The 22,492-nt window shown below is 28.5% G+C and overlaps 4 protein-coding genes across 22 annotated transcripts in view; 2 read left to right on the forward strand and 2 right to left on the reverse strand.

Annotated features, from left to right (window-relative positions):
- The window catches only part of ATP8B (ATPase phospholipid transporting 8B), a 35,231-nt gene extending 27,784 nt beyond the window's left edge, over positions 1 to 7,447 (forward strand). For 9 of the 12 annotated variants that reach the window (XM_089070496.1, XM_089070499.1, XM_011647505.3 and 6 more), the window contains 7 exons: positions 323 to 1,064; positions 1,157 to 1,349; positions 2,515 to 2,663; positions 2,722 to 3,074; positions 4,437 to 4,662; positions 4,753 to 4,988; positions 5,070 to 7,447. In XM_089070496.1, coding sequence (XP_088926622.1) covers positions 323 to 1,064; positions 1,157 to 1,349; positions 2,515 to 2,663; positions 2,722 to 3,074; positions 4,437 to 4,662; positions 4,753 to 4,988; positions 5,070 to 5,489 — 2,319 coding nt within the window. In that variant the 3' untranslated portion in view covers positions 5,490 to 7,447. The remainder of the gene's footprint in view (positions 1 to 322; positions 1,065 to 1,156; positions 1,350 to 2,514; positions 2,664 to 2,721; positions 3,075 to 4,436; positions 4,663 to 4,752; positions 4,989 to 5,069) is intronic. The other 3 variants (XM_011647506.2, XM_011647509.2, XM_011647507.2) reach the window with 3 other exon arrangements.
- A 2,665-nt stretch (positions 7,448 to 10,112) lies between these two features.
- Positions 10,113 to 12,936, reverse strand: Cdk7 (Cyclin-dependent kinase 7). Its single transcript, XM_011647500.2, has 5 exons — positions 12,719 to 12,936; positions 12,384 to 12,443; positions 12,151 to 12,259; positions 11,593 to 12,038; positions 10,113 to 11,505 (listed from the first exon to the last, which is right to left on the reverse strand). The coding sequence occupies exons 1-5, from the start codon at positions 12,770 to 12,772 to the stop codon at positions 11,158 to 11,160; spliced, it is 1,017 nt and encodes a 338-aa protein (XP_011645802.2). The 5' UTR covers positions 12,773 to 12,936; the 3' UTR covers positions 10,113 to 11,157.
- Positions 12,937 to 13,695: 759 nt separating this feature from the next.
- mRpS30 (mitochondrial ribosomal protein S30) lies at positions 13,696 to 16,466 on the forward strand. 6 transcript variants are annotated; one of them, XM_089070510.1, is made up of 5 exons: positions 13,696 to 13,825; positions 14,207 to 14,674; positions 14,920 to 15,551; positions 15,646 to 16,039; positions 16,197 to 16,466. In XM_089070510.1, exons 2-5 carry the CDS (start codon positions 14,211 to 14,213, stop codon positions 16,405 to 16,407), a joined length of 1,701 nt encoding a protein of 566 aa, XP_088926636.1. In that variant the 5' UTR covers positions 13,696 to 13,825; positions 14,207 to 14,210; the 3' UTR covers positions 16,408 to 16,466. The 6 variants fall into 6 exon arrangements, with proteins under 6 accessions (XP_088926636.1, XP_088926637.1, XP_088926642.1 ...); XM_089070511.1 differs by having other exon boundaries at positions 13,726 to 13,825; positions 14,210 to 14,674; XM_089070516.1 differs by having other exon boundaries at positions 13,740 to 13,825; positions 14,276 to 14,674.
- A 34-nt stretch (positions 16,467 to 16,500) lies between these two features.
- LOC105432612 (lysosomal acid glucosylceramidase-like) lies at positions 16,501 to 21,870 on the reverse strand. Of its 3 annotated transcripts, none has more exons than XM_011647497.3 (8): positions 21,713 to 21,870; positions 20,794 to 20,868; positions 19,618 to 19,930; positions 18,529 to 18,806; positions 17,808 to 18,236; positions 17,619 to 17,695; positions 16,998 to 17,299; positions 16,501 to 16,761 (listed from the first exon to the last, which is right to left on the reverse strand). In XM_011647497.3, exons 2-8 carry the CDS (start codon positions 20,858 to 20,860, stop codon positions 16,653 to 16,655), a joined length of 1,575 nt encoding a protein of 524 aa, XP_011645799.2. In that variant the 5' UTR covers positions 20,861 to 20,868; positions 21,713 to 21,870; the 3' UTR covers positions 16,501 to 16,652. The 3 variants fall into 3 exon arrangements, with proteins under 3 accessions (XP_011645799.2, XP_011645801.2, XP_011645800.2); XM_011647499.3 differs by having other exon boundaries at positions 18,541 to 18,806; positions 21,713 to 21,869; XM_011647498.2 differs by lacking the exon at positions 21,713 to 21,870 and adding an exon at positions 20,952 to 20,975.
- Positions 21,871 to 22,492: the final 622 nt, after the last annotated feature.

Raw genomic sequence — 22,492 nt, forward strand, 5'->3', positions numbered from 1 at the left:
TATACTTACTTGTATCTGCATACACACGCATTGTTAAAATTAATTTCTTTCGTAACTATTTTCTTGTAATGTATATACTTCGATAATGATACAGCTAACAGTATATAATCCAGGTCTTCCAATGTATCTATTTTTAAGGAAATAAGGTACATTACTCTATGTATTATAATTTCTAGCTTTCTGCATAGCTTTCTTTCCTCTCTTTTTTAACAATAGCGGACTTTCCAATTTCTGCCAATAAGATTAATTTTCTTCCATATTAATCTCGTGGCACGCGATTAAAATATGGAGTTTATGAAAAATTTTATCCTACCTTTTACAGACAATGCCACCTTTGGATTTTTCATTTAATAAGGACTACGAACCAGACTTTAAATTCTACGATCCGGCGCTACTTGAAGCCGTGAAACGGGAAAATCAAGATGTCCACAGTTTTTTCAGATTGCTTGCACTCTGTCATACCGTTATGCCGGAAGAAAAACATGGCAAGATCGAATATCAAGCACAGTCACCCGACGAAGCTGCCCTAGTATCTGCAGCTAGAAACTTTGGTTTTGTCTTCAAGGAAAGATCACCCAACAGTATAACGATAGAAGTAATGGGAAAGAAAGAGATATACGAACTTCTCTGCATTCTGGATTTTAATAACGTGCGAAAGAGGATGTCCGTGATTTTAAGAAAAGATGGACATCTCCGATTGTACTGCAAAGGAGCAGATAGTGTTATTTATGAGCGATTAAAGAAGGACAGCGAAGAAATAAAGGCGAAAACATTGGACCATCTAAACAAGTTTGCAGGCGAAGGCTTAAGAACACTGTGCCTTTCCGTGAGAGATTTGGATGAAAGTTTTTTTAATAATTGGAAACAACGCCATCAAGAAGCAGCGTTAAGCCAAGAAAATAGGGACGACAAGTTGGATGCAATTTACGAAGAGATAGAAAAAGATATGTCGTTATTGGGTGCTACTGCTATCGAAGATAAATTACAAGATGGTGTACCTCAGACTATCGCCAATCTGAGTCTCGCTGGTATTAAACTTTGGGTATTAACTGGTGACAAACAGGGTAAGCTGAAAGAGCATACAAAATTATAAAAACGAAATAAACTCTGTATTTATAAAACAACTTTTTCACGTTAATTTTTTTTATGTTTATAGAAACAGCTATCAATATCGGATACTCATGTCAGTTATTGACAGATGATCTCACGGATGTCTTCGTGGTAGACGGCACTACTTACGATAGCGTAGAGTCGCAATTAATGCGATATTCAGACACCATCAAGACGGCATCGACTCAACAGAAACGGCCAACTCTCTCCATTGTCACATTCAGGTGGGACAAGGAAAGGTCAGGCACATGAAAGAGACGGAGTACAACCTATCAATTTCTTCTATTGCCGATTAACGCATTCTTGTTAGGAAAGAAAAAACCTATCACATTGAATGTGGCACTATGTTTCATGTAATGCTTTCTATGTCTCTATATAGTCTTGCCTAACTAAAAACTTATCGTATTTAACTGCAGAGAATTCATGCTTTATATTATAAGCTAGTGCTATAAGCTAGCGGATCTCGTAAAGCAGTTCAAATTACAATAATTATTTCGTGAGACTGAAAAAAAAATGATTTATATACATATTGCGTCCCCCCATCATTCAGGGGATCAGAGCACATACACACATATATATATATATATATATATATATATATATATATATATATATAGGGGCATTTTTTCGGACAATATGAAGACGCAATGATGAATTGTATTCTGCTAGTAGCTTAATCATATATGCGTTGATTTTTATGTATCCTATTTTCTATTTATCCATCGCGAAATTCAATTTTGAGATTACGATCTGCATGTATATCTAATAGTATTCCTATCCTTTATATTAAAAAGCATTACAACATTATCTTCTACTTTTTTTCAACTGTCAAAGTTATCATCGACATATTACTTGCTACTTCTTTTTGATAATTTAATAATATAACTATTTAGAATAGTAGATTAGATCTTGCCTTTATAAAGAGACAAACAGATATTTTTCAAATACTGCATATGTTATATCTGAGATATCCTACAATTTTAGTAATATTTATAGTCATAGATAACTAAGATATTTATCATGATGCTTGATACTCACTCCTTCTCTTTCTGTATGCTTAATACTTAATCTTAATGATAATATTAACACAACTGATATGTTGTTTGTGTCACGTTTTTGTATATGTAGTTATTAATATAATGCACTGTGTATCGTTTACAGTTAACGTGCATCATTTTTTAATAACAAAAATTTAACTTCAAAGTTATTTATTATTTTTTCAATGATTATGAAATTAATTATTGATTAATTTTGAAAGTGATTTATTATTTCTGATTCAATTTAATTGTGTTTATAATTATGGATTAAATAAATCTTAGAGAATTTATTACACGAATACCAGACGAACATATTTTATATGAGAAGAAATCATCTTTTGCTTGAAAGCTATTTTTCTCTGCACAGCAGTGATACCGAATACAATCCTAGGGACGAACAAGATGAGCATGAGATGGAACAATCGACAGGATTTGCAGTAGTTATCAATGGACATTCTTTGGTGCACGCATTACACCCACAGTTGGAACCGCTTTTTCTAGAAGTATCTAGCCAATGTAAGTTGAAGTCGATCACACATAGAGACAGTTATTTAATGGCTTAAATCTCTTGCAGGTAAAGCTGTAATATGTTGTCGTGTGACGCCATTGCAAAAGGCAATGGTCGTCGAGTTAATTAAGAAAAATAAGTCTGCGGTGACTCTAGCAATTGGTGACGGCGCCAATGATGTCTCGATGATAAAAACAGCTCATATCGGTGTTGGCATTAGCGGGCAAGAAGGATTGCAAGCAGTATTAGCCTCTGATTATTCTATAGGACAATTTAGATTTTTGGAGAGGCTACTTCTAGTTCATGGCAGATGGTCGTACTATAGAATGAGTAAATTTCTTAGATATTTTTTTTATAAGAATTTCGCATTCACGCTCTGCCACATCTGGTTTGCCTTCTTCTGTGGATTCAGCGCACAGGTAATATTTTCAAAAACTGACTGTATTATAATAATAACGATATAATAAAAATAAAAATAAGAGGCGCGTTGTGGCTTTCCGATCCCGATCGACAATATTTACAAGCGACGGCGCTCCTCTACGGAGGTATGGCAAACCGTAGAGTACCTCTAGAGTAACTCTGCCGACAAAAAAATAATTCTTATATGATAGTATTGGTAGTGGTATTGGTATTATGCGATAAAACATACTGTTCCGGATATCCCGCTTTGGCTTGTACTTCTCAAGCGATGCATACTTCCCGAATACTATCATGCATTCCGCGCGCTCTTTCTTTTTTATTTTTCTATTTGTCTCTTTTTCCACTTTTTTCTCGTAAGAATTAAAAGCGTAACGACATGCATCTACGTGCCGTACCTTCATAGAGGAGCAACATCGCTTGTAAATATTGTCGGCCGAGATCGGGATTCGAATCCGGAACTTCTGGACTTACGAGTCTCGCGTTAACTCGTAGAGCCACAACGCTCAGTAATGAGTTAACAATTACATAAAATATACTAGTAAAAATATTTAATATATTTATATTCGCAAATGTTTGCTTTTCGCATTTTCCGGCTTAGAAAGATTTTCGAGAAGGAGAGTTCTGTATTTTGCTTATTTTTAATATATTTTTTGTATATAAGAGGATTTAATTTTTTTTTTGTGTTCTATCTTATAATACTAATACTATCGCATTCCGCGCGCTCTTTCTTTTTTTATTTTTCTTTTTTTCTCTTGTCTCTTTTTCTGTCTCTTTTTCCACTTTTCTCTCATAAGAATTAAGCATGACGACATATATAATAAAAATAATAGTAAATAATAGAGAGCGAGCGTGGCATAGTAGGTAGCGCACTGGTCTACTACTATGCTTAGAGGTCCCGGGTTCGATTCCCGGCAGAACCAAGAATGTTTTTCCTACGCTCGTGTCTCTTCTTCGGCAATCTGGCAAACTGCCAAGAGTATCTTTGCTAGGAAACCTCTCTCAATTAAGCCGTTCGGATTCGGCATAAAATTGTTGTAGGTCCCGTATACCTGTGTACAATCTGCGTGCGCACCACAGATATACGTAAGCGAGAGAAGGTAGATAGATCTAGACCCGACTTGGGCTTGTAGCGCCATTGGAATGAATGAGAAAAATAGTAAATAATAGTAAAAATTGAATGATGCTTTAAAGGCGAATATTATTCTTAATGCTCCTTTGTAAGAGCTTGCTCCAAAGTCGAGCTTTTGAATATGAATTTAATCCTTTTTCTGACATATTGTAGAAAATAATATATAAATAGCACGCGATTGAAATAGATTGTACAATTATCTCTATATTTCTCGTGTATTTTTTTTTTGCAGACTGTATTTGATCCTATGTACATTTCCGTCTACAATCTCTTTTATACCTCGTTACCAGTCTTGGCGGTTGGCATTTTCGATCAGGATGTTAACGACAAGAACAGTTTAATGTATCCAAAACTATATGCACCAGGATTGCAGAACTTGCTCTTCAACAAGAAGGAGTTTTGTTGGAGCGCTTTACATGGTTTTTACGCTAGTTGTGTATTATTTTTAGTACCTTACGGTAAATATTTTTGTTTACTTATTAATATTTATTTTTAGAATATAATAACTCAAATTTATGTTAACACGCATGTTTTACTTATTTCAACAGGGACATACAAAGACGGGGTGTCACCCAAGGGTTACGTACTTTCTGATCATATGCTGCTGGGCAGTGTAGTAGCCACTATATTAGTTATAGTCGTGACCGTTCAAATAGCTCTCGATACATCATACTGGACGATTTTTAACCACATTATGGTGTGGGGCTCGCTCATCTGGTATTTTATTTTAGATTATTTCTACAATTTCGTTATAGGTGGTAGTTATGTCGGCAGTCTTACGATGGTACGTATTATCGCAAATTTTCGCCTGTAATTTTCGTTGAAAATATATGTAGTATTTAAAATATTTAATTGAAATTTATAGGCCATGTCGGAGGCAACTTTTTGGTTCACTACAGTGATATCCTGTATAATTCTCGTGATACCGGTCCTGTCATGGCGATTCTTCTTCATGGACGTTAGACCGACGCTATCCGATAGAGTCAGATTGAAGCAAAGGCTGGCACAACTGCGTTCTCGTCAAAGCCAGGATATACTGCGTACCCCGTCTACGAGACGTACGCGGCGATCTTTGCGTTCGGGTTATGCCTTCGCTCACCAAGAGGGCTTCGGCAGGCTTATTACATCTGGGAAAATTATGCGCAAATTGCCAAATGGTGCTGATTTTAAGTTTTCTATGCCGTTTACGAACAATGTTACGAAGCAGGTTAATGTTGCTACAACATCACCAAAGGATAACAGTGCATCTAGAAATTCGCACACACTGGACACGATCAATTTATAATCGTTTAGATATTTTAATCAACTTGGTGGACACTAAAGTACAGATGACTAGTGAGGTTCTCTTAATTTACTTAGTTACGGACATTAAACCAAAATTAAATGCGTCGAATTTATTCCCGGTGTATCCCATTGAAATCGTGTTCTTTTCTTTCTTTTTTTTGTGTTAATTAAGAGTTGCAAGAGCAAGTAGTCGTGTACAGTATTCGAGAGGATCTCGAGAAGCATCGATATCTGTGATTATTATATTTAATTTAAACATTTATTTATTCGAGGAAAATTTTGATCAATTAGAATTTTTATTATGATCTATTTCTATAATGGATGCCTATGAACAACGATAATAATGTTAAAATATAAATGTATGTAACTTCATTAATACATACATCTAACGCAATGAATTCCAGTGGGATACATTGAGTTATACTATAATAGAAGTAGCATATGCTATTTACATCTATACATCACTGTTAAGCATTTATATATGTTATAATTATTACTTAAATGTTATATATTTACGTGTTCAATATTTTTTAAATTATATTTTTGCACTTTTGCCAAGTACACAGAATATGCATACTTGATTTAACATTTTGTTGACACAATGATCATGTACGTAAATAGTAATATATTTTATGATAATTATATACTGTATAGAAAAATAGCTTATGCTACAATATAGACTAAAATGTTTTTAATTGTTGTAAAATTTCATATTAGTGTATGTGAAAAATAATATTGAGTATTGTGTTGTGAATAATTTTTGATATTTTGTTCGATGAAAATTGAAAAAATATTATCTTGTTTTGATGTAAAATGTTGAAAACAAGTATTAATAGAAAATGCTGAAAATACATGTTTTTTTTACTTGAAATTATAATATTAATTTTCAATAATAAAACATAGGAATTATAATTTACTTATATGGACTATAGGTAAAAATTTATACAAAATTTATACAAAAAAATTAAGATGATTATTTTTTTATGATTTACATGTTTCTTCATAAGGCATTTTTCATTAAAAACTCTAAATAATTTAAAAATATATTCTCAGCATTTAATAATATTTGTAATCTTGTGTCTAATTCTTGGTTCATTTTATTGAAAATCGTTACATGAAAACTAATGCAATAACGATGGAAGAAATAATATGCATTGTCATACACTCCCTGTATATATAAAAGAAGTATTGCATCGAGATGTCAAAACCTCTCTTGTAATATCTTATCTTGTATTATATATTATTCTAATATGAACATGATTATTGTAAAAACAAAAAACTGCGTTTACGATTACTATTATAAGAATAATAGTTACATTGATAATTGCCTTTATAAAATATGAATATATAACAAACAATTTAAAATTGTAACATAGCATTGATTGTAAATATTTTAAAGAGATATATATTATATATATTAAATGTTAAGTATACACATTTTTTAAAAGAAAGTAATATATAGATAGATTGATTTAAAATACGCGAAAATAGTAGCTATATTGTATTACACTATCGCGGATAAAGTTTGCCTTGGACTGACTATTGAATATAATATATTAAAGCGAAAAAAACAGTAGCAAAACAATAGAGACTATGTATTTCTACTTTTAATATAACAATGAAATTTAGGGAGAAATAGTCTGTACGGGGAAAGTATGTTTCCATAATCAAACTATGATTTGAATGGAGAATATTAGAATTTTGGTTGCTTTCAAACATTGTGCCTAATCGTCAAATTCACACAGAGTTTTTCGAACTCCCGTGATATTTCGTTAGTTTAGATTTATATGATATACACTTCGTTTTCTATGTCAATAACAATTACGAAATAAGTGTATTACTTTAACTTATTAGTTCCAGCTACAGACATTTTTGGTAATTTATACCACAGTCTCTTTTGTATCACATAATAATGTTAATCCAAAGTTTGCAATACAGAAATATGATTCTCTTAAACAAGTTTTTGAAGTTTTTCTTTTGCTTATTGTGAAACGTCGAATTTTGGACAAATATTATATTCTGAAGAAAGTAAATAAAATTCGTGGAATGCTAGCACAATGTTCGCGTTCTCGCAATTTATACTACATAATCGGTTTTATAACATATCCCATATTACAAAACAAATTATTTTCATTCTAAAAAAATTATATTTCTAAAAAGTTGAATTATTTATAAATAATAAGACATTACAAGAACTTTTTTTACGGTGAAAATGAAATACTTGTTAATAAGCATATAAGTAAACTGAAAAAATAATTTGAAAAAGATACATTTATGCAGATTAAATATCACATCATTAAATATGCCACATGCATGGAATTGTAAATTTCATCAGTTTTGAAACTACATTATTATGATAGCTTTGTTGTATCGACGCGTATATGAATATATTTTTCTTTATGAAGTAAACTTATACAGTTATACATAGATGCGTAGATACACAAGTTATATTCTTTATAAAAGCTGATTCATGTGCGCATTCATTTTGCTAATATTTCGCGCTATCGTATTAACGTGTATGTGATTATAAATAACAATCTCGCATATAAAAATTAACTATAAAAATGTAAAATATTTTCTGCTGTACAAGTTTCAGAGATATTAAATGATATTCTGTTCTTATTTTAAAGAAGTTACAGATTAAAATTTTTCTAAATGTCTGAATTGTTATTTGAGTTATTGCATGTGAAAAAAGTGGGAAATATATAAGTATTATTTAAAATTCTTGATAATTAATATCAATGTGCTTACTTAATGTAAGATGGATAAAAGTTATAACACGTAGTTATAAATTGTTGGTCATAAACTGTTATATGTACATTATAAGTCAAATACTGAATCAAATTTGGAAGCAAACTATATTGGTCTGCTGCATGTGCTCTACTGATTATATATATATATATATATATATATATATATATATTAATTGGGACATAGTAAATAGTATGGATCTCAAAAATATTATAATTTATCTAAACTTCAATATAATTTCGATATAATTTTGTGATTTATATTTTATTATAGCAATTTTTATATTCATTTTCTTAAACACTTATTCCGAACGTTTTCATCACATGTATTTTTTATGAAATGCTAGCATATGACAATAATGTGAAGAATTGAATATAATACAGCATTATGCATAATTGTTAAATGGTCATTTTGAGTATAATTGATTATATTAAAAAATATAATTTATTTGAATATTCTTTCTCACTCTTATTCATTCTCACATACTCACACGCGCGCATATACAAAATGAACTCATCTTTTAATAATAAAATAAAATTCTTCCGTTTTTAAAATAAAATTTTGAAATATTTTTATTTATTTTATATATTATTTTATATTTAATTGTATATCCAAAATAATATCGTTTCCCTCTCATACTATGTCCAGTATTTTACTAATATATTTTTAATTTTTGCATAGAAATACAAGAATTTTCAATATCTTAAATTATCTATCAATCGAATTGCATTAATTTTATTAATATTAATATATTTTACGATAGAGCCATGCAGAGGTGTATTTTACGTAAATAAATATTAAAATTTAAGATGTTGTACAATGTGTGTGTTAATAAAGTTTAATACAATCGCAAAATTTTATATACATATATATATATATATATATATATATATATGTGTGTGTATATATGTTTATGTATATACATAAATACATACATGTATTATAGTATGCATAAACAACAAAATAGAAAACTAATGATGAGTAGTAGCTACTCATGATGAGTAGTAGCATATATAGATAAAGATGTGTCAGATGTTTTATTTTTAATTTAAGTAATTTATTCAATCATATTTTCGTTTTTATTGCTTCTTTTCATTTTCCTAATAGTTTCACAATATTTATTATTATTACAAACACATATGTGTACATTTAGGAGCAATTGTTGTGTTGATCATATAGAGAAAATATTAAAGAATAAAAATATTTCGAATATTTCAGTTCAAACGAAAGGGACCACAACACAATACGTTAATGTAAATTTATTATTTACAGCATACTTTATGTATTTTTTCGAGATTATTTTTCGAAATAAATTACTTCTAATTTATTATGTTTAAAGATATTTGTGATATTGGTCTAAAATGAAGATATATACTTGTAATAATTGTAATATAGTTACAGTGCAAAAGAGAGACGTGTAAATAAAATGTGCTTTGTCACAGATTGAAATAGTTTAATCAAATTGATGTATATTTGTACTTATAAATTAATGACGGCCCTAATCTCTAATCAAAATAATGTTTTTACATCAAAATAATTGTGTATTATTATTTATTTTATAAAAAATTTGTTTCGTATCCAATTTAACAGTTTAAACATCAAGGTATGCATAGATATGCAAGATACGTATATACATAAGTTATTTCAATATTAAAATGCCTGTTCTATTATGCTCGTATGTAAGATACGTAATATAAGATAATTATATAATTTCGTTCATTCTTTACAGGCCTTCGTCGATAAATTTAAGAGACATCATTTTTGCGTTTTATACATTTGGGAGCGGAGTGACAGGAGATAGATTTCTTCCGTTCGTTAAATTCGAATGCGGCTAATTAATTTTGATATGTACATAAATAAATTAGGAATAATCTTGTTCTAAATTGTATCTTTATTGTGCAACAATACTGATTTGCAGTATAGCATATGATTAATTTGTATGTACATATATCAGAGATAAATACGCATTGAGAATTCAATGCAGTACAATCATGAGCATTATTTACAAAATATGCATTTGAAATCATAAGCCATGAATATAATGAGATATTTTTTCAATCGATCAAAACTCGTCGATTACTTGCGAAATGCAAATTATGAGATAAATTACGAAGTTTTTGTAATTTATCTTGTTTTTTTCTTCTTCCGAGAAATTTAGTAAATCGATTTAATACAATTACAGATTATGTCGAAATGAAATGTGCTATGTGAATATCGTATTATTGTCTGTACTTACCGTGAAAATCAACCTTGTATAAAAAAAAATTTGATCAACAAAATTAATGTTTTATTTTGTGATTAGCTAGTCATTTCTTTCATAATATTTAGAATTGAATATTTCGTAGTTCACAAAATTGAATATCTCGTTTTTTACTAATTTTTAAGTTAATAAAGATATCGCAACATAACATTGTCTTTTTCGAAACGTGTATTATTGTTACCCATTCTTGTACTTTTTCCTGCTCCCTTCACTTATTTTCACTAAATTAATTATTTAATTATCAAAAACATCATAATTATAAAAAAAAACATTAATGAGATATTATTTAATTAAAAAAATATTTAAATTACTAAATACTAAAATCTGTATACTATAATCACATGTATTTCTTATATGTATCATGGTCCATACTCTAAAGTCTCTTTTATCGATAAAAATATCTCTAAAAACAGCTTAATAAGCCTTCTAGCCGTGAATTATAGAGCTATACTTTTATCGATAAAAGAGGATTCAGAATATAGGCCTATATGTATAAGAATAATTTAGATAACACTTTTATACAATGTACATTTGTTACAATGGGATACAATACTCTGACGATATTATAATAAAAATCTTTACTTTTCCAATTTTCCAAAATTGTTACTGTTATATTTAATGAATGACTTCAATCATTTTATTCTAATATTAATAAAAATTAAAATTGCAATTTTTTCGCTAAAGAGGCACCTTCTATTGATTCTAATAGTTTTCTTTTCAGACTAGGTCTTTCTTCACGTTGTCGTTTAATGGTTGTAGGTAGAGGTAATTTCGGTCCAGTTGTGGGTGCGGGTTTATTACTGAAATATGGCATCTGCAGCGCTTGATCGCATGTACACCTTTCCAGTGGGTTCACATTCAAGAGACTAGCAATTAAATCCAGTAAATCGTCACCAGCAGCGGTGAATATATGCTTCAAAGGTGTGCCAGGAAAGGGCTTGAATTGAATAAAGTCTGGTAATTCAGTCATTCCTGGCCATGTTTCTTCCGTTGGAGTACCTAATGTCTAAATGACAAAGAAAAGATCTCAAAATTAAAGATATAAAATAACTTTTCAAGGATATATTTTATGTTTCAATTAATATATTAATACTTGAAATATCCTAGTAAGTTGATCCAAATCAGATTCACCAGGCAAAAATGGCACTCGCAAAAGAAGCTCGGCTAATATACAACCCACTGCCCACATATCAATCCCAGTTCCATAAAGTCTAGCACCATAAAGTAATTCAGGTGCTCTGTACCATCTTGTGACTACTTGATGTGTGTTTATTCGATTAGGTGACCCAAAAAATTTCGCTAAACCAAAATCTCCTATCTTCAGAACGCCTTCTGAGTTTACCAGTAAATTATTCGGTTTTAAGTCTCTATGTAGTATCCAATTGAAATGAAGATAATCTAAGCCTTGAAGAGTTTGAATCATGTATGACTTTATATTGGCCGCAGTTAAAACTATATTGCTATCCTTTATTATCACCTCTAGATCAGTGTCCATAAAGTCAAATACTAGTGATACATTTGACTTATAGCCAAAAACATCTGAAATTATAATATGTATGATAATTATTCAATTTTACATAGGTTGTATTTTACATGTTGTTTCAACAAGTCACCACAATTAAATTTTTGTATATCAGAGTTAGACACATACCTAATAGGCCAATAATGTTGTCATGCTTTAATTCTTGTAGCAGTTTAATTTCTCGCAATGCAGTTCTGTTTATGCCATCTCTAGCTTCTGCACGACTTCCAACTTTAATCTATATTTACAAAAAATGTAATGATACATTGTATATTTAAAACTATGAATATTATTAATTATATTTTCAAATTAACAATAAGTTGCATATATATTTATGTATATATAGTAGGGAGAAAACTAACCTTCTTTACAGCTACAATTGTATTTGTTTCAATATCTTTTGCTTTATAAACCGTAGCAAACTGAAATATAAGATTATAATATATTCACATTAATATTTTTAACATTTTGAGAATTAATAATTATTTATTTACGTAATTAATAAATAATAGAATTCTACATTATAAACAAAGCTGTAAATAGATCCTGTATATTGAATATATAATATTGTATATTATGCAATAACGTATTATCATAGATAGATATATATAATGCATAAAAGCATTGCGTAAATAAATAAATATTACATGACACAATATAAAACATATTTAAATTATCAAATAACAAATATTCTAACCTGTCCTTCACCCAGAAAATCGATTTTCTCATATCTCCGTATTTTTTCCGTCATTATCAGATATGTATGTTTTACAAGCTTTTCCTTTCTAATTATTTTATTTTTAACTAATGCGTATCATATGATAGAAACTTCCTCAATGGTGTGAAAGGATTTACATGACGTTGGAGTAGAAACAGAATAGAAGTGAACAGAATGCAACAGAATGAAAACGCATGCGTGATCAGAAGAATCTGGGAAAAAAAAATTGCAGAAATATTTATGAAAAATTAATGGACAGATTTTTATAAACAATATAATATTATTAAGTAATTATTTTGCAATAGTTACTTATTTAAAAGTGTGTAATATTAAAAAATAATTATATAATATGATATAATAATAATATTTGAATAAAAGAGAATTTTATGTCAAACTGTTATAGAATTTATCGACAACTTTTAGGATTACTAGAATATAAATATAGAAAAGTATTTTCTTTTGTATCAGAAATATTGATAAAAAATTTAGATTATATTGAATTCGAATAAAATGTTTTTCAGCAAATGCAATATAGATTTATTATGTATGTACATATGAAAAACGTAGTGTACAATAAAGTGCTTACTAATGTTTAAACTAATGTTTAAACTAATGTTTAAACATAAAATAAAGAATTTAAATATAAATTATATATGTATATATAATTTAGAGTTTATATATTTAGCAATGGATTATATAAAAAATAAGAAAAAAATGTATTTTATTAATTTTCTTGTATACAAAATTGTATACAAAATTATGCATGATGTTATGTTACATAAATGTCTTGCAGAAAATATATTTGCTTTTCAATTTGTACAAAATTAATAAATTTTTGTATTACATACGTAATATTAATAAAATATATTCACTATATTTTTTATAGTTTATAATTAACATAATAGACAAAAATTAAAAATCAATGAATCTAAAAAGATCATCTGATTGTGTTCATCTGATTGTGACCGAGTTTAAAGTTACGTAATAAATTATACGTGAACGTACAGAGGTCTCTCTCGAAAAGATTTTTTATCTCGTTTCATAACCTTAATTTTTCGGTCCTGTGGTGTGCTCAAGACTGAAATTGTAAAGTAATTTTTTGTGAAATTGTTGTTAATCGAAGGCAATTATAATTTATTGCTTTTTACATCCTCTTACATCAAACTGTTCTCGAACGATAATTTGTCGCGAAGCTGATGTACTTTTAGCATAAAGTTCCGAAACATAACCTATATGATAATTGATGCATAATAAGAATTAACACGAATCAACATTAATTGATTATATTTGATTACATTTTTTGATATCGATATTTTTTAATTAATTAATTAATGATGTTTGAAATCATCAATTAATTCAGGATTTAAATTAGAATTAGATGTAATCTTTAAGTGGATTGCATGTTTTTAAATGTTAAAAAACTCAAATTTAGAGAAACTTTGATAAAATATTGTTGCTTTTGCTTAGAAGTATGTTTGTACATATTCGACAAAGGTTACTGCTTAATACAGTAGTCAAACATGGCAAACAAAAAAGGTACAATGTCTCTGCTGTCAACGAAGTCAAGAATGAAGCCAAAGACATGGAGGTAATATATCCGCCTATTGAAGATTTAAGTAACTGGAAAAGTAAGTGGAAGAAGACCAGACAAGCTTGGCATGACAAAATCAAGAATTTAGAAACTGTGGAGGAAAAGCTGTTCGAGATCAACATGCCACGTTACTATGGTTGGAAGTCACTAATCCTAAATGAACATGTTGTACCATATAATTCTTTATCACATGTACAATATATTACAAGAACACATGTTGTTAAGGAATCTGGTCTCCCAACATACTACGACAATATAATTTCCATCGAGCAATTAGATAATCTAGTACAAGTAATCAAAGGTGACATAGAAAATGATATAATTTTTGAATATTGCATTAAAAGGTAGGTATTTATATTTTGGTAAATCAAAGTATTAAAATAAAAATAGAAAGGATAGGTAATAACCAAGGTTCACAAAGATTAATAATGAAATAAATTGAAGTCAAGAAATAAAATGCTAAGTGTTTATGTTAAAAATTAATTGTACATTAATTTAAAATAACAAACATTTCAATCTGAATCAAATCATTAATATCAAAATTATAAAAATTAAAAAAATTTTTTTTTATAAAAATTTTATATTTCAGAAAAGAACTTGAGATTCCAGAAGAGAATAGATTTCCATTAGAAGAGCATATTAAAGCTTCTGAAAGAAAAATAAAGTTGGAAGATGTTATATCTAAAGCGTTAATTCAGAGAATTAATAAAACAATGTTAGTATATCTTGCTTCTAGAAAGCCACATCTATTATGTACTGAAGTTGATTTTGAACCAAGATTGGAAGCATCTTGGTTTGCGGGCGGTATAGATCCCCCTTCATTTATAAGAAGATTCAGACGGTCTGTTAATTTTCTGAAAAAATTTGTTAATGATCCAGTAGATTTGCCTGTTCAGTATTTTGGTCAGCCTGTTATGCATTTAAGATATAAGCATCCTTTGAGAGAAATTATACCTTTAAGTGATTGTGAAAATGCAGCTTTGGATGTACCTACATTCAAATTCAACCCCAGAGTATTAGCTCATATCCTTGAGAAAAAACATTTGACTAATATACCTGGATTTTGGCCTGGCGATGAAAATGAATTCGGATTTTTATCGTATCACAACTGCACGTATTTGCAAAAGAGGCCAGAAAAATTTAACAATACATCTGAAGCACTCACAGTACAGGCTGTATTAGCATCTTACAGTTGGTTATTATCACAAGCATGTTATCAAGGTACTTTTACATTTGAAGTTATAATTTAAGTGTTTTTATATTATATTTTAATTTATATTCTGACTTTTATACACCTCTGATTGTAAAATTTCAGGTTTTTCTACTTTTAATGATATTACATATCCATTAACTACTCAAACGGTTATAACAAATGGACAATGGTGGTCGTTTTTCGTTTATCAACTTAATACCACTTTAGTGCATTCTGAGTACGCGGATGAAAATCCGAGGCGCAACATATGTTGGATTACAGAGCCGATAAAATTATTTGATAAAATAGAAGATGAGAAAATTCATGGTTTAAATGAAGAAGTGCTCAGAACTTTAATTAAGTTTTACATGAATGCCCCTGAAGAAAGAATAGGTGTCAATTTAAAACCGTATTTAGGTAAATCTGTAAAAGTAATAGCTGACATAAAACATGATGAAAGAAGAAATTGGCTCGAAAAACAATATAAGCATCTCGTGAGCAATAGACCGAGGCACAGGTAAGACGACATCAAAATTATTTTATAAATTATATTTCTTATTTATTACTTTTTAATATAAGCATTAAACTTTATAATAAAAGGAATATACACACGCGCGCGCGCGCGCGCGCACACACACACACATTTATTAACGTTTTCATAATATTTCTTTCAGACGAATACCAGAAATATACGATTGGCAAAAAATCTATATTATTCAACATAAAACTCGTCCAATGGATAAGAAACGAGAACCATGGGAATTCGGCATTAAAATGTACAAACGTAGATTAGATGATCATCAACCAGCGTACATACCAAGATTTATGCGAGAAAATCCCAAAAAGAGAAAAGTAGGACGCTGGGCAAAGACGTATTATCCATAATTAGATCATACGTATAATTATATTGAATGTAAAAATATAATAATGATTATAAAAGACAATTATTTGTTTTTAATTAACATTTATAATTCCGTATAACATAATAATCCATTTTTATTTTTTTGTAAAAAGTTTATACAAGGACAATATAGCCTAGGACAATATAGATGTTCCTATTTCTTCTAATTTTTTCTACAAAGAAGCGAAAAGAACTTTATAAATGTATATTTTTTAGCCAAGTTTCTGTATCATTTTTCCGAATACAATAATGTATTGAAAGATTTTGGTAGTAGTTGTAAATTCATTGTTTTGGTTTTACTTTTGTTTTTTATTGTTATAGGCACAGAAGAATTAGCTCTGTAACAGAAGATTTTAAATTATTTAATATAAATTTATAACTTATAACTTATAATTATAATTTATAACTTATATTATTTAATACAAATTATCAACAAAAAATTTTATGAATAAAATAATTTTAAAAAAAGGAAACTAATTTTAATTTTTTGTTAGAACAGGATTGCTACAGTTTTCTAAAATATTTTATCACATATAAGAAACGGATATTAATAGTATAATACATTTTTACTAACTTGTTAATAATAGCAATAACGATCTTTTGTTCGGGCGTTAGAAAAGCTATGGCTTCAACGTCTCGAAGATTTTCCTCAAGGATTTCTTCATTTTCAATTTTTAAGTCAATTCTATAAGAGTTGCGTGGTACAAATGTGCTAAAATGTGCAATTGCGTAAAACATAGGTTGTTTGTAGAACTCGTCGTTTTGTGGCATTACGATAATCGGTGAATCCACAAAATTTTCAGCCCAATTTGGCGCACCATGCTCATTCAGTGCCATATTCCAATCTATCCATCCAGACATCCAATGCGACAAGTTCTAGAAATATATCAATAAATTTTACAATACAATTCAAAGTACTTTACTATATATTACACATAATTTACATTTGTATTTTTATAAAATAATAAAACAATCTTATGTCGAAATAAAAATATCTAATACCGCGCAAAATGGATTAATTGAATAATATCTATTCTTTTAATTAAACTCCGATGGCTGCAAAATTTTTGTCATATATTTAGAATTAAAATGTTAGATCTTTAGTTTAATTAAAAATATTTTTGTTATATTAGATAAAATTAAGAATATGTTACTAATCAGGATTATAAACTAATTAATATCACATTACACAAACCTGGATTATATCTGAAAAATAACGTTCTCCTCGTTCCCATGATCCTAATACTACCTTTTCTTCAAAAGGACTGCTACCTATGAGATAAAAATTACACAAATTTCTTGAGATTTTGAAAAAAAAACATTATTACAGTTATTATATTTTTTCCTTATTTATTATAATTTCTATAATTTAAAATATATTTACCAACGCACGCTTCAGTCATCAACATAAATTTATCCGGATATTTATTATGCGTTTCGATCAATCTCTCTGGACTAAACAATCTATCTGCGTACCAATGAACTGCAATACCGTCAAATAGTTCCTTAGCGTTTTTATTACGGAACATCTTGTCAACATACCATGGTAATTCAAAGCGTTGATCGTCCAGAGCCATATATACAGGATAATAATTGGCATTAGACAAAGTTGGAGCTAAATAATCTACAGTCCAAGTCGCCGCCGCTTTGGGTGTCCAACCCATAGCATTGAAAGTGAAGAATGGAAGAAATCCATCTAATGGTTCGTTGCCTGGTGTCATGCCCCATATATCAATATCACGTTTTTTGTATGCATCAAAGAACTTTTTGATGTAATCAGCGTAAAGCTGATAATATTCTCTTTTCAAGACACCTGTAAAAATTATCAAGTGTTATATAACATGTTTAACTCTTAAATTGATACGATGCATTTCAGATCTATTTTAATCCAGACCTAAATTTTATTTAGGTGTCCATTTTATTCTGTAGTAAATTCTGTGGTAAAACTTAAATTTTGTGAATATTTCAATAAAAATGACAAACTTTTATAAATTTTTAAAATTTAATATTTTAATTGTGTAATAAAAAATTTTCTTGTACAAAATTGCAGCTATTTTTCTTTAATTAATGCAAAATATAAGAAATCTTATTCCAAGAAATCTTACTCCATATCTCACCCCATTTTATATTTTTTGACGATTTCATCCACGCTGGAGCGCTCCAAGCAGTCGTAAATATTCTGTAATTACTCGAATTAGGCATCAAGTTTTTGATTTCATGTAGATATTGGATTTTATAGTTATCTTCTTCCACGAGGCTGAAATGACTTAATGTAATATCATCAGGTACGTCATCGTATGTATATGGTCTTGTCGAGAAATCAGTGCCTGCGATAGGTATACGAGTAAATGTGTATCCAATACCGGTAGAGCCGAAATATGACCTGGAAATAATTATGTGTGAGGCTATCATGCCAAATGGATTAAATCCAGTTAGACAAATTTGTGGCAATTTCATAAAATCCAATACATTATTATTATTAAACCATTCTAATCAAAGAGTTGCTACGTTTCATATTTCAGTAACAGTTAACACACTTTATTCAGTTCTGTCACCGTAGAAATATTTATCTTGCACTAAGGAATCATAATTGACATTTCTTTAATTTGTTTTCATTCACTCTTCTATCAGCAAAAGATGTAGTGAGATTATTTCAGAGCAGAATTAATATGCTTTACATGAAAATTTATTCCGCAATCCCTCACCGGATGATTTTTATGAATTAATATATAATTTATAACTAATTAGAAAATTTTTCTTGATTTACCAAAATTTGATTGCAAATATATATTCTAATTGAGCTTTTTACATATTTGAATTGTTCTCAAAATGTTTCAGAATTTTTTAATTAAAGAAGAGATTTAAGAAATTGATTTTAGAAATTTTTTTCTAAAAATTGAGAAAAAATCGAGAAGCAGAATAAAATTTACCTGACAAGAATAGTGACGCAAAAATGACACATGGAAAATTTCAATCTATTTTAGCAATGAATTCGTGATGTAGTATTCACGAAGTAATTACGCTGATGAGAATGCCATTGTTATTTGTTTCCTTTCAGAAACAATAGCGCAAGAGCATATTAAAGCCTATTAAAATTTATTACGTCATATGTAGATATATTTTATTCTTTCAATCTTTTTTTTTTTAAATCTGTGTCATCGCTACGTTTTTAATTAATAATGCTGAGTACGTACTCGAGCAGGTTGCGTTGAGTTTCATTGCTCAGGCTTCGAATGTTGAGAGCGGCGGCATCGGTCATCGCTCCACCAAATCCTTGAATTATTTGATATTTCTTATTGCTGTCCACTGTGAGAACCAGAGAATTTTCAGTCTCTTCAGTGGAAAAATTGTGGCTGGAATAATCCATTCTTGTGCCATTCTGGGTGGATATGTACCAAAGAAACTGGTTTTCCTGATATTTCGGGTTGCTTGGTGTATCACAATACGTCGAGTTACAGACACATACTGTACGACCCGGTCCGAACGAACGTAATACACAATCATCACCTGCAATAAGAGACTAGTCAATTAAATTATGTTCTGACACAGTTCTTAAACTATTATACAGATTTTTTTAATTAACGCTATTACAAAAGTCTTTAAAAATATCAAAGACTCCTTAGGAGAAATAGTGACCACAACACATTCTTCTTATTTTTCTGTGTATATTAGGAAGAAAATTTGCTCGTTAAAAGTGAAATTAGGTTCGTCTATTTTGTAATAAATGTCCGACCTGTAGCATTTGTGTCCAAAAGTTGAAAACTTAAGAAAACCATTATTTTTAAAATATTATAAGTAGTAGTTTCGAAATCATACTGAAAACGATATATTATCACAATTTACATTTTTTACATCGAAATTCATGATGTTGCAAAACTAGACTTATATTACTTTTAAAATAAGAAGTTAAAGTAACAGAGGGGCAAAGTAACAGAGATAGGCCTATAATGTTTATGTAAATGTATTATAATAAGTGTAATTAATTTAGAATTAATAGATAAAATAATTTTAGATGCAAAAGTTTTTTAAAAATGTTTATAAAAAAATTTTTTATAAATATACCTTCTTTCTCCATCTTTTATGAAAGTGTCTTATATAAATTTTTAAGCAAATAATTAACAAAATTGTAATTAATATAATATATTTATTAAAATTTATAAAGATAATAAATAATGAAAATTATAATATTATTCACTATATTAAACTAAAAAAAATGTATAATTTTATTTATTTAAAAAGTTTAATATTAATTAATATAAATGTAACGTTTTATCTTCTTGGAAATACTTTCATCGATCGTAAAAATTCTAAAAACTACTTAAAAATAAAGTGTTGTCAAGCGATATTTACGACATTAATATTGCACATACCCTTGACTGCAGTAAAAATAATGATTAGAATCGTCGCCCGTATCATTTCCAGCTTTGTTAGAGTCATTGGTTAATCTATAAATAATACAAACTTATTAGTTTCTTTTGATTGAACGAAATGAACTTTGCCATTTATGAAAATGTTGTGATTAAGTTACTGTGTGTATGCTGTATTTATTTCAACTGACCAAACTACCATCTGTGATAACAGTTTATGTAGTCAGTCAAAGACTGCATAATTGAAATCAATTTATTCATGACTCAATATCATCTTATTCAGACAGTTACGTGTTTTTTTGTAATGTCCATTCACGTTATGTAAGAAACAAATTGTCTTTTAGAATTACTCTTTGCATAGTTCACGTTCAAAAAATTATATTATATCGCAAAACGATTAGTAATCATGTATCGATAAACTGCGCATATTTACAACGATTAAAAGTCTTCGATTTTATTAATATTAGAGATGCATAAAACATTAATGTATGTATAATGTATAAAAGTTATAATATTTTGTATTATATTTTAAGTATGTTATATAATGTATATTATATAACTAATTTTATTTCAATTATTTATACAAATATAACAATACGTAACAGGTACTTTTTATGTTTTTCTTTTTATGTTTTCGATTCTTCCTTTTATTGTATTTTTTTTTATGACACTAAAGTTAAAGTGTCTTGGATATTCATGTTGAGCTATTTAGCGAATAGATACGAAAATTTATTCTTAGTTTTAATATAAATCAACTTTTATTTTAGGAGTTGTAAAATTTATTGCTATATTTTTGACAATCATGTTCTCAACGACAATTTAATTCATTTTTTCAAGAATATAATGTGTGTGTGTGTGTGTGTGTGTTTGAGTGTTGGTAAACATAACTAAATTAAAAAATTTTTCTATATTAGTACGTTACCGTTACTTATTTTTTTTTATATTTCCGTATTTAAAATACTGTTGAAATCTTGTTATTCGTAGTGGCTAGTACGGTTCTAGTATCATTACTATAATGTACACTGTTCTCTACAATATATCGATACCGACTAAAAGTAGCGCGGTGTCATGCGTAACACTGGCCCCTATATACATATCATGTGATGTATTATCATATGATGTGTTTCCGATAAGCTACCGTGTGATGTATTTATCAGTAATAACATTTTAATTAATGCACATTCTCTAGTTTAGTAAACAAATTTTTTTCAGTTAAGAAATTCTACTTGCGACAATACAATTCAAAGCATAAATAATAATCTTCCAATAATTTTTATTTTTTAACTGGTAATTGTTAAATGACATTTACTAAGAAACATTTAGTAAATTTTTTTTTATAATTAGATAACAAGATAAGTTAAAGATATAATAAGATGTATTGATTAGAATTTAATTTTTGATCTTTCTTAACGTGTTTCAAAATTCACATTCTTTGCTATATTCATTCTATTAATAAAATGATATTTTCAATTTGGGAGTAGTCACTTTTTATATAATTATGTAAATATAATTCTTTTTACGTAAATAATCATTTGCAGTATTTGTTTCCATCTTAATTAAAAATTATTGTTATAATTTATTGTTATAATTGTTAAAATTATTGTAATAATATATTTTATATTATTGATTGGTTTCTGACTTATTAGTACTTAAATATATTATAGATATAAGTTTACTCATTATTTTTTGAAAAAGTATTAAA

Source organism: Pogonomyrmex barbatus, unplaced genomic scaffold (genome assembly GCF_055798465.1).
Source record: "Pogonomyrmex barbatus isolate J1 unplaced genomic scaffold, ASM5579846v1 scaffold10, whole genome shotgun sequence".
NCBI lineage: Eukaryota > Metazoa > Arthropoda > Insecta > Hymenoptera > Formicidae > Pogonomyrmex > Pogonomyrmex barbatus.